This window comes from Moschus berezovskii, chromosome 19 (assembly GCF_049115385.1).
Source record: "Moschus berezovskii isolate FMDL1 chromosome 19, NW_MosBer_1.0, whole genome shotgun sequence".
Lineage (NCBI taxonomy): Eukaryota > Metazoa > Chordata > Mammalia > Artiodactyla > Moschidae > Moschus > Moschus berezovskii.
In genome coordinates, this window is record NC_142478.1 from 69,011,101 (window position 1) to 69,023,391 (window position 12,291).

The 12,291-nt window shown below is 51.1% G+C and overlaps 1 protein-coding gene across 4 annotated transcripts in view; it reads left to right on the forward strand.

The window, feature by feature from the left end:
* MYO18B (myosin XVIIIB) overlaps positions 1–12,291 on the forward strand; it is a 232,041-nt gene that overhangs the window by 194,618 nt on the left and 25,132 nt on the right. For all 4 annotated transcript variants that reach the window (XM_055405416.2, XM_055405418.2, XM_055405415.2 and 1 more), the window contains one exon: positions 3,500–3,630. In XM_055405416.2, coding sequence (XP_055261391.2) covers positions 3,500–3,630 — 131 coding nt within the window. The remainder of the gene's footprint in view (positions 1–3,499; positions 3,631–12,291) is intronic.

Here is a 12,291-nt window from a genome sequence, read left to right on the forward strand (position 1 = left end):
CTGCTTTTCAAGCAGGAAAGGTGTGTTGATTGCTGATTACACAGACTCTGAATTTCCCAAACCCATCTTCTTGGGAAGTTTCTGCTGAGTGTGAGGTGCGTCCCCAGGCAAATTGGAGGGTGGAGCCCAGAGGGCAAGGGGTGTGGTGGAGAGAGAGGCGGGTAGCGGCAGGTCCCCGGAACCACCTGCCTCATCCGTCTGTGGATGTTTCCTTGCTCTCGACTCTCCTTGCTGTCTAGGTAACTCACCCTTTAAGCTGCCCTTGCTTTCCACCCCTGCTTCTCCTCTGCAGATGGTGAAAAGCTTTCAGAGGCCTGCATTCCAGTCTCCTTATTCTCTGTGTGACCTTGGCAGACCACCTCAGTGCTGCGGGGACACCCGCACACACCCGGTTGCTACTTATTCTCCTTTCAGAATTAAAATATAGTAACGCCACTGCTGACCAAGCTTTTCCTCTCTGCCACGCTCATTCTATGCTCACAGCAGCCCTATGAAGGGGCCGCTGCTGCGTCCATTTTACCCATGGGGATCAGAGAGGTTGAGTAAATTGCTGAAGGTCACACAGCCTGTGGGTGGTAGAGCTTGGATTTGAACCCAGGCATCCTGGCTCCAGAGCCTACTTTCATGATCATGATAGTGTGGATTGGACCCACTTAAGGTCCCCATTTCCTCTGCTCACCCACTTAGTCCCAGCCCAGATACCTCTATCCCTAAGACCCAGTGCCTGCCGCGTCCCTGTCCTCTGTCCTCCAGGAGGGCTGTGGAGGTCAAGGTTGGAGGACCTTGTTGTTCCTCTGCGTGATGTTGACGTGGGCCAAGGTCACCGAAGCACAACTGGGAGGGGACATCTGGGCTCTTCTCGTTTGGCTCATGTGGCACAAGGGCCTCACCTGAGAACCCAAGACCTAGCTACCTGACTTTGTGGTCTCTCGACTGTGTGACCACGGGTGGGACTTTCTGCTGCTCTGGTGCTCAGTCTCCTCATCTCTAAAAGGAACATTCACCACATGCCTGGCATGGCCCTGATGGGTATGTTGGGTAGCATCTCTGTGTCTTACAAACACACTGATGCCTCGCCCCCTCGCCCCCAGGGATGCTGCCATCCTGGCCCACTAGCAGGGAGCTGAGCTCGGGCGGTGCTCCTGCCATCTCCTGGGCTTGTACGCCCAGCCGTCTCCCTGGTGTCTTGATGAGCTGACAGTGTGTGTTAACTCCTCTGACAGCCCACCGCCTCCTGCCTGGGGGCCCCCACCTCAGGCCACCTCTCCCCTCAGCAGCACTGAGGTGGGGATCTCACAGCTGGCAGTTTCAATCAGCCACGATGTTCCTTCGGCCCCTGTGCGCACCCCACCTCTCCACGCCGCCCCTGCCCTCGTCGGCTGGGCTTGGCCCTTCGGCTTCCTCCGTCTCTGCTCACTCTCTCTCTCAAACTGAAAAAGACGCACAATCAGGGAAAAGGCACAGACTTACAATACTGTGGATGGACCAGCTGGCCTGCTACAGGGAGCTGGGACTGTCCCTGAAAAGGGATCCCTGGCCCTCGCTGGCTTTCCCAGGGGCAGGCAGGCAGAGCCCCAGAAAGATCACTGGCCGGTGAGCGAGGCGGACCAGAGGTCTGCCCCTTGCTGCCCCAAGTGACTTTCCTGGCCTCAGTTTCCGCATCAGCAAAATAAAGAAAAGCCATCCCAGGCTCAGAGAAGGGCTGTACTGTTGGTGAGTCTCGGGGGAGCTGAGAGCCATGTTTAAATGGACCCACAGTCCTTACGTTTTCACCCTTCACGCTCTCATCAGTGGGTATATATCTGTTGCCTAAGACAACAGTCAGAAAGAAACTTGACCTAAAAGCAGGTTGAAGGAAACATCCTATCCCTCACCCACCTTTGCTCCTATCCGTAAATATTCTCAGCTCTCCACGTGCTTTCCCAACTGAACGTGTGCTGTTTGCATGGAGACCTGGGCATAATATTTTCTGTTCTTTTCTGCTTGCTTGACATTATTTCGCAAAGGGTTCCCCGCTGGCACCATCTTGATCGCTAATGTTGACTTCTGTCTGAGAGCACCAGAGTGACGCACTGCAGTCTCCCTGCCAGTCCCTGTCGCTGGGTGACGGGGCGGCTCTCGGGCTCTCGGTGTCATCAGTAGCTCCATTCCAAGCAGCCTTGGGTCCAGGGCCTTGCTCTGCACCCCCCCACCCCTTTTAATGTTTTTTATTTATTTTCTTGTTGGTTGCACTGGGTCTTCATTGCTGCATACTGGCTTTCTCTAGTTGCAGTGCATGAGCGTCTAATTGCGGTGGCGTCTCTGGTTGCAGAGCACATTCTCTAGGCGCACAGACTTCGGTAGTTGTGACACACGGGCTTAGTTGCCCTGCAGCATGTGGGATCTTCCCAGACCAGGAGTTGAACTCGTGTCCCCTGCATTGGCAGGCAGATTCTTAACGTCAGGACCAGCAGGGAAGCCCTGCTCTGCCTTTTGACTCCTAGGATTAGGATTAGGACTGAAGGTGGGTCTCTAGGGTGAACCCAGGGTTTCTTAGGCTGGACGCTGGTGACACTCGTGTGAAGTAATCGGTCCTCAGTGGTGGGGGCTGCTCTGTGAACTGAGGATGCTGGACAGCACCTCTGGCCTCTGCTCTGCTAGAGGCCCTGTGTGACAACCAGCAGCGCCTCTACACAGTGTCCCCTGGAGGGCAGACTAACCCTCAGCCGACAGTCACTGTGCAAACAGGAGGCAGTGTGTGGAGAGCGTTACACGTGGCAGTCAGAGGCTTTCCAGAGAGTGGGGGTGAAATCCAATTAGGGCGGAAAGTAACTGGATGAACACAGGTGGAGTCTGCTGCACCCGCTTGAGTTCCAGCTCGAGTTCCATTCAAGCCTCCCAGGCCTCAGCTCTTCATCTGTGAAATGCGGACAGCGATAGAGCCGCGTGCCAGGCTCGTGAGCAGAGAGTGAGGGCAGGAGCCCAAAACGCTGAGCGCAGTGCTGGGCGTGGAAAGGCCTCAGTACACGTCAGCGGTGCTGCCAGCTCCAGAGGGAGCCCCGCTGGGGTTTCTGTCTTTGCCTGTGCTGCCTTTGAGGGCGGTGGGGGGGGGGGGGCTGAGGGAGCCTGGGTGGCAGAGTTGGGAGGGACCCGCTCTTCTGCCCTCCCCGCAACCTCCCGCTCCACATCCACCCTGGGGCAGGACTCAGCCTCCAGAACCAGCCTCAGTGGCTCTCCTGGGAAACATCACTGAGTCTTACGTCCGCCATCCATCCAGGGCGTCCTGTGTGGGGTCACGCAGGCTGGGTCCAGAATTCCTGGTGTGTGTGAGCTCCTCTGTTTCCTCCTCTGAAATCTGCATCATCTGTCTGAGGCTCCACAAGCCCTTCCTTAGGGAGAGCCCCTCGTGGGCACCCACCGTGTCACAGGGTCCCGGTGAATACCTGGTGCCTCCCCAGAGCTCTCGTAAGTGAGTGGGGGTCTTGCCAGGGCCAACGTATGCTGTGGTCTCTGTCCCCAGGAGAAGTACGTGGAGGAGCTTGCCGCAATACGACAGACCCTGCAGACTGACCTGGAAACGTCCATCCGACGGATCGCAGACCTGCAAGCAGCCTTGGAGGAGGTGGTGTCCAGCGACAGCGACACAGAGAGGTAACCTGTGAGGGGCAGGTGGGGCTGGGCACAGCAGAGGAGCTGAGCCCTGGGGGCCTCTGCGGTCTTCAGTGGACAGAGTTCCTCTCTCTAGTCTAGGGGTCCAGGGACTCAGGTGCGCTGGGGGTGGGAGGATAACTGGCTAGCTCAGGCGAGCAGAGGCAGGATGCTCCCCGCTGGTGGTACTGTCCTTGCTGTGGTCTTCGGCTGGTGACTGCTGCTCAGAGGCGTGTAGCCGCCGACTCCCCCATGAAGGTATTCATTCTCAGCATCAGTGTGATACAGACCCAGTGGACTCGCCATGTTTTGGCCTCTAAATGAAGGGTTTTATCTAAAAAATCCTCAGTTTGTGCAAAAATAGCTTCCGCGCCAATATCCTGAGGATTTCTACGACGCCCCACTAATGTACACAGCTGCGAAATTGCTGGTAAAATGACAAATGCTGATTCTGCAGCCGCTTCCCAGCTCATGGTCACACTCAGGGTCCCCGTCCCCCCCCCACCACCAGTTTTATTAGAATCATGACAGGACCAGCATCTGTAATTACAAACCCATGACATAAATACTGCCCACTCCGTGCTTGGGCTGGCTTCTCCGTTAATAGAAATGCTGGAGCTTTTGCCTTAATTATAAAGGGAATTAATGACTGTATATACTAGTATTGGAGGTTTTTACAAATGAGTAAAACTTTTAAACCGTTTTTACTTGCACAGAAGTAGATTGCTTTTCTAATAAACAGTAAAAGTTCTAAAGATAACAAGACTGGAAAGAGGCAGAGAGTCTGTTCTTGGAGGTCCAGGGACAGGCTGGGCAGGTGTGACAGGGAGTCAGGGGCAAAACCTGTGAAACAGCCTGTGTTCAGGACTGTGTGAGGGGTGAGATGGTCACAGGACCCCCGGTGTGAAAAAAATGCGTCTTGGACCTGGACGAGCCCAGGCCCTGTGTGGGATTCTTGCAGCTGGAAGAGGGGGCGGCTTGGGGAGGGCGCAGGTGCTGCCTTTCATCCAGCCCAATTTCCAATCAGGGATCTGGGCGTTCATTTTGGCATGACCTTGCTCAAGTTTGTCAGCTAGCTGGCTCAGATGGTAAAGAATCTGCCTGCAATGCAGGGGACATGGGTTTGATTCCTGGGTGGGAAAGATCCCATGGAGAAGGAAATGGCAACCCAGTCTAGTATTCTTGCTTGGAGAATCCCATGGACAGTGGAACCTGGCAGGCTACAGTCCATGGGGGTTAAAAGAGTCCAACACAACTTACCAACTAAACTACCACCTGTGTTCTTACCTAGAGAATCCCCTGGACAAAGGGGCCTGGTTGGCTACAGTCATTGGGGTCGCAAAGAATCAGACATGACTGAGTGACCTAACACTTTTACTTTCCTCCAGTTATTCAACTCTCTGAGCCTCAGTCTCTTCATCTGTAAGATGGGTTGATAGTAAGAAGTAAGTGAAAAAATCCGACCCTGGCACAGACCTGTGTACTTGGCGGGTCTCATTCACTCGTCCATGTGATCGGTTAAACCTGTCCCACGCCACACAGAGCTGGGCGTTTGTCTCAGTCAGCTTGCTTCTTGTCATCATGTGTCTCTGTCTTAGAGATACAGGGAGACGGAATAACTTGCCCGGGAGCAGGCGGAAGTTAAGTTACTGAGGAGGAGAGAGGGAGGAGAGCACAGGTCTCTGCGTCCGTGGAGCCCACATTCCGTGTGTGTGTGTGTGTGTGTGTCCCTGCCCATGGATACAGTGGGCAGACTGAAGAATGAAACCTAGACTACGGTAGGAGTTATGATGACAGAGAACACGGTGCTTCGATGACTGGCAGGGGCACACTTGGCCTCCCTGAGAGGAAGAGTTGAACTGAAACCTGGGTTGAAAGAAGGAGCCAGAGGCAGGAGCTCCAGAGAAAAGTGAGTCAGGGCCGATAAGGAGTGTTCTGGAAGTAAACCCTGACTAGCCTGCCCAAGTGAGATAAACGGGAAAGAGCGAGAGTCTCCTGCTCTTATTCCTTCCCTCTCTCCCACCTTTCTTCACCTTTTGAAGTGGGCCACTGTGTCCTCATGAAGCACCCCAGGACCCCAGGCAGGATCGGCAGCATGACCCGTGAGTCCACGGAGGAATGAGAACCTGGGGCTTTTTGTTCAGAGTCAGTTCAGTTCAGTTCAGTTGCTCAGTCGTGTCCAACTCTTTGCAACCCCATGGACTGCAGCACGCCAGGCTTCCCTTCCATCACCAACTCCCAAAGCTTGCTCAAATTCACGTCCATTGAGTCGGTGATGCCATCCAACCATCTCATCCTCTGTCATCCCCTTTTCCTCCCACCTTCAGTCTTTCCCAACATCAGGGTCTTTTCCAATGAGTCAGTTCTTCACGTCAGGTGGCCAAAATATTGGAGTTTCAGCTTCAGCATCAGTCCTTCCAATGAATATTCAGGACTGATTTCCTTCACGATGGACTGGTTGGATCTCCTAGCAGTCCAAGGGACTCTCAAGAGTCTTCTCCAACACCACAGTTCAAAAGCATCAATTCTTTGGCGTTCAGCTTTCTTTATAGTCCAACTCTAACACTGATGATGTGACTATTGGAAAAACCATAGCTTTGACTAGACGGACCTTTGTCTGCAAAGTAATGTCTCTGCTTTTTAATATGCTGCCTAGGTTGGTCATAACTTTCCTTCCAAGGAGCAAGCGTCTTCTAATTTCATGGCTGCAGTCAGCATCCGCAGTGATTTTGGAGCCCAGAAAATAAAGTCTCTCGTTGTTTCCATTGTTTCCCCATCTATTTGCCATGAAGTGATGGGACCGGATGCCATGATCTTAGTGTTCTGAATGTTGAGTTTTAAGCCAACTTTTTCACTCTCCTCTTTCACTTTCATCAAGAGGCTCTTTAGTTCTTCTTTGCTTTCTGCCATAAGGGTGGTGTCATCTGCATATCTGAGGTTATTGATATTTCTCCTGGCAATCTTGATCCCAGCTTGTGCTTCATCCAGCCCAGCATTTCTCATAATGTACCATTGGAGGGACTGATGCTGAAGCTGAAACTGCAATACTTTGGCCACCTCATGCGACGAGTTGACTCACTGGAAAAGACTCTGATGCTGGGAAAGGTTGGGGGCGGGAGGAGAAGGGGACGACGGAGAATGAGATGGCTGGATGGCATCACCGACTCTGTGGACATGAGTTTGAGTGAACTCCGGGAGTTGGTGATGGACAGGGAGGCCTGGCGTGCTGTGATTCATGGGGTCGCGGAGAGTCGGACACGACTGAGCGACTGAACTGAACTGAACTGAACTCTGCATATAAGTTAAATTATAAAGGTGACAATATACAGCCTTGACATACTCCTTTCCTGATTTGGAAACAGTCTGTTGTTCCATGTCCAGTTCTGTTGCTTCCTGACCTGCATACAGATTTCTCAGGAGGCAGGTCAGGTGGTCTGGTGTTCCCATCTCTTGAGGAATTTTCCACAGTTTGTTGTGATCCACACAGTCAAAGGCTTTGGCATAGTCAGTAAAGCAGAAGTAGATTTTTTTCTAGAACTCTCTTGCTTTTTCGATGACCCAGCAGATGTCGGCAATTTGATCTCTGGTTCCTTTCCTAAATCCATCTTGAACATCTGGTAGTTCACAGTTCACATACTGTTGAAGCCTGACTTGGAGAATTTTGAGCATCACTTTGATAGTGTGTGAGATGAGTGCAATTGTGCGGTAGTTTGAGTATCTTTGGCATTGCCTTTTTTTGGGATTGGAAGGAAAACTGACCTTTTCCAGTTTTTGTGGCCACTGCTGAGTTTTCCAAATTTGCTGGCATACTGAGTGCAACAGTTTCACAGCATCATCTTTCAGGATTTGAAATAGCTCAACTGGAATTCCATCACCTCCACTAGCTTTGTTCATCATCATGCTTCCTAAGGCCCACTTGACTTCACATTCCAGGATGTCTGGCTCTAAGTGAGTGATCACACCATCATGGTTATCTGGTACGTTAGCATCTTTTTTGTATAGTTCTTCTGTGTATTCTTGCCACCTCTTCTTAATATCTTCTGCTTCTGTTAGGTCCATACCATTTCTTTCCTTTATTTTGCCCATCTTTGCTTGAAATGTTCCCTTGGTATCTCTAATTTTCTTGAAGAGATCTCGAGTCTTTCCCGTTCTATTGTTTTCCTCTATTCCTTTGCATTGATCGCTGAGGAAGGCTTTCTTATCTCTCCTTGATATTCTTTGGAACTCTGCATTCACATGGGTATATTTTTTAACTCAGATGACCATTATATCTATTACTGTGGGCAGGAATCCCTTAGAAGAAATGGAGTAGCCATCATGGTCAACAAAAGAGTCCAAAATGCAATGCTTGGATACAATCACAAAAACGACAGAATGATCTCTGTTCATTTCCAAGGCAAACTGTTCTGTATCACAGTAATCCAAGCCTATGCCCCAACCAGTAACGCTGAAAAAGCTGAAGTTGAACGGCTTTATGAACACCTTCAAGACCTTCTAGAACTAACAGCCTGAAAAGATGTCCTTTTCATTATAAGGGACTGGAATACGAAAGTAGGAAGTCAAGAAATACCTGGAGTAACAGGCAAATTTGCCCTTGGAGTACAGAATGAAGCAAGGCAAAGGCTAATAGAGTTTTGCCAAGAGAATGCACTGGTCATAGCAAACATCCTCTTCCATTACCATCGTCAATACCGAAATCACATTGATCACATTCTTTGCAGCCAAAGATGGAGAAGCTGTATACAGTCAGCCAAAACAAGACTGGGAGCTGACTGTGGCTCAGATCATGAACTCCTTATTGCCAAAATCAGACTTAAATTGAAGAAGGTAGGGAAAATTACTAGACCATTCAGGTATGACCTAAATAAAATCCCTTACTGTTATATAGTGGAAGTGAGAAATAAATTCAAGGGATTAGATCTATAGACAGGGTACCTGAAGAACTATGGACAGAGGTTCCTGACATTGTACAGGAGGCAGGGATCAAGACCATCCCCAAGAAAAAGAAATGCAAAAAGGCAAAATGGTTGTCTGAGGAGGCTTTACAAATAGCTTTGAAAAGAAGAGAAGCAAAAGGCAAAGGAGAAAAGGAAAGATATACCCGTGCATTCAGAATAGATTCGGAATTTCACGGCAGTCACAGCAAAGTGGCACCACACGCAGGCCTCTCTGGGCACAGGCTGGGAGCCTGTGAAGCCAGCCCTGAGCCCAGGATGCTTCCTGGGAAACATCTCCTAATTCTCAGCTGCCTTGGACCTCTCTGTCTTATATGGAGCATGGGTTTCAGTAATGGCATAGGCATGGGAGGAAACGGGAAAAATCACCTAGAAAGAAGGCTCAACACTTCTTAAGTCTCAGTTCCAGAGAATTAGTACCATCCAAGCCATGTTGTCTGGTCCCTGCACAGTTAAATTGGTTATCAATGAGAAACAGAAGTGTGCGGGTCCCTGGGGTGGAGAGCCGTGGTCCAGAGCAGGGCCCCGCTCCTGCCCGGGTGCTGCGGGTGCTCTTCCCCGGCAGCTCTGCCCCACACGCCCCTTGTAATTGCCTCATCGCCCGGGGATGGCAGTGTTGATTAGAGCCTGAGGGATTGGTCCAGGTACGTCTCTGAACTGAGCTCTCAATTAGGATTCAAACCCACCCTGGGAGAGAGAGAGAGAGACAGAGCGGTGCTTCAGCTGGAGGTGAGGCTCTTTGAGAGACTTGTTCAAATTATGAAAAGTCACATTTCCCCATGTTGGGAATTAGATCCGAGTGTAACAGGCCTTCCAGGCTGGAAACGTGGCTACGTGCTCAGAAAGCCAGGAGGCCAGTGTGGCAGCATTTCAGCGCATGCTTGCTGAAGGCTCGGGTGCCCTTGCACTGTAACAGACAGGGCATCAGCCTCCTTGGATTAGTGGAGGGATGCTTTAAGCTGTTCCCACAGGCTCAGAGAATGCTCATGACTCACGCATCGGCCGACAGCCCCATCTGTTCTTGCCCGGGGTCTGCGGCTGCTCTGTCATCACCTCGACTAGGAGTTTGGGGTGGGGTTGGTGGGGAGTTCAGAAAGGTCTGTGGATGACCCTTGACCCCCAGGGTATCCACGCCAGCTGACTCCATCTGAGACGAAGGCTATGGAAAGGTGTCCTCTGGTGCTGTGTTGAGTGTAAGCTGTACATTTTCCAACATCCATGCTGCTAACTTGACTAAAATGAGGCTGCGGTAAGACAAGTAGAAAGATCTGGGCCTAAGCAAAGATGGCGGCGGCCACTGAGGGCATCATCCCGTGTCAGCTTATTCGGTAGTGGGCCCAGGCTCTGGCCAGACTACAAGAGTTCCTGCTGTGAAATAGGGCAGGCTCGAGGCCGCCCACCCCTGTCTTCCTACAAAGCTCTTAACCTCCTGCTTTTGCTTAGAAGGAGTGGCTCACAACATTTCTCTATTATTCTGAGACATTAAAAGTTACATCCCAGGGCCCTTAGTGCAGGGCCGCAGGCTCATATGATGCCACGGAGGACACTGGTCTTTCTTTCTTTATTAAGTTTATTTTTGACTGTGCTGGGTCTTTGTTGCTGCGCGTAGGCTCTCTCTAGTTGCGGGGAGTGGGAGCTACTTTGTGCTGTGTGGGCTTCTCATTGCATCCACCCTTCTCATTGCGGAGCATGGGCCTAGGCGCATGGGCTCAGTAATTGTGGTGCATGGGCTTAGTTGCCCCACAGAGTGTGGAACCTTCTCGGACCAGGGATGGAGCCCGTGTCCCCTTCATTGACAGGCAGATTCTTAACCACTGGACCGCCAGGGAGGTCCAGACGTCTGTCTTTCTAGGAAGACCTAGATACCCAGCTAGTGGGGTTCTTGGGGAATGAGGGCTCTGAACCTCTTTATCCGCCCTGGCATCACAGGACACAGCGACAATCGTGCTGTTGGCATCCCTTTCCTGAGGACTGACTTTGTGCCAGGCTACATGGCCTACCTGCCTTCCACGCATAGTTCTTACAACAACCCTCTGAGGGTGGTAACCATTATCACCCCCAGTTTACAGATGAAGAAACTTGCAGCTTAGACAAGTCAAGAAACTGGCCACAGCTCACACAGGAAGTGATGGGGCTGTGATCTGATTCGAGATTGACCCCGTCACCCACACTTCCAATGAGCAAGCCCTGCTGTCATGTCAGACATACCCCATCTTTCCCCTTTTCTTGTCAAGGTCTTGGTTCTCTGCCAAGTTTACTGGCCTGTCATCCTGGTGAACTTGTGTCTGTCACTGTGACACAGGGCCAGTGCCTCTGTGTGTCACTTCCCAGGCAGTGTTTGTACTCAGACCAGAGTTGTCTGGCAAAGGCTCCATGGAAAAGAATACAACGGAAGACATTTAATTACGTCTGTTGCTCACCAGCAGTCCGCCTGTACACAAGTGCCTGGCCCATGTTCCTCTTGAAAAGTGACAGGAACCAAGGCAAGAGAAAGAACCACTGAGCACATGTCAGGAGATGAGGGAGAAACCAGGGACCACATATCATGTACCAATGCTGGCTGCACTGCCAAGGAGATCAGGACCATGGACAGGTCACCTGCCCTTCCTGGGCCTCTGCTTGCCTGCCCAGCAGATTAAAATCCTCACCATCATCACCATCACCATCATTGAGTCCTTCCTATGTTGGGGCAGAAGGTATGGTCAGGAACAGGCAAACACGGATCTGCCTCATGAGCTTGAGGTCAGACTTTTTCTTCACGTCGTGGAAGGGTCAGTGCGTTTTAAACTCTGGTTAGGAAGAACCCCCTATTACACCAAAGGAAACACCTATAGAAAATTCCAGTTTAGGATGGAGTGTAGCCATCCTCAGATTGGAGTGAGAGAGGAAGGTTCCCAGTGAATGGACTCAGTATTTAAATCTGCCCTCCTCCTGAAAGGGCTCTTCCCCCAGACTAGAGACGCATTCACTTTAAGATGTCCAGTTGTGCCATGCCTTGGTTAGTTATATTGTGCTCTAAAGATGTTCCCTTGCAGGATCCAGTTAAAGATCATTATTCAGTCCATTGAAGTGGGTGAGGAAGTACACCTAGTTGCCCAGACCTTGTCTGCTGCAGAATTCAAGGCCAGTCGCCCTCAGGGTTACGGGGATGTTTGGTTGTCTAGGCACCCACCAGGATCTCTGGGCCCAGCCTCTCTTACTCAGACTCACAGGCTCCCAGGTGGACAATGGGCCCGAAGCCCCTCCCTCTAGACCATCAGGCCTCCAGCCCCACAGTGGCCAGGTTTTTCCCTTCCTCCCTGCTCGTGGGCAAGAGAAACCTTGTTCTTCTGTTTCTAAGGGGAGTGCAACACCATTTTGAACTGTACGGGTTGAGCTGCAAGACTCTTCAGTTCTTTTTTTTCTGAGTATTTCAGAAGATGTAGCCCTATTCACTCAGACCCTTCCCTCTGCTTTCCAGGGCCCTCGCCTACCACATTCTAGCTTCTTTGGTCAGCCGGAACCAGTGTCCTTATCTGGGGTTTATGAACTGGTAGATCAAGTGAGGGATGTCCATGCATGAGTTCTAGGGATTATACTGTGAACCCGCAGATACTGCACTAAAATTCGAGCCTGTGTTTGTGCATTTGGGGAAGTGGAAGTCCCACAGTCTTCATAAAAGGTGCTTATAAAAGACCCAGGACTCCTGCTATAGGACCTCGGTGTGTCC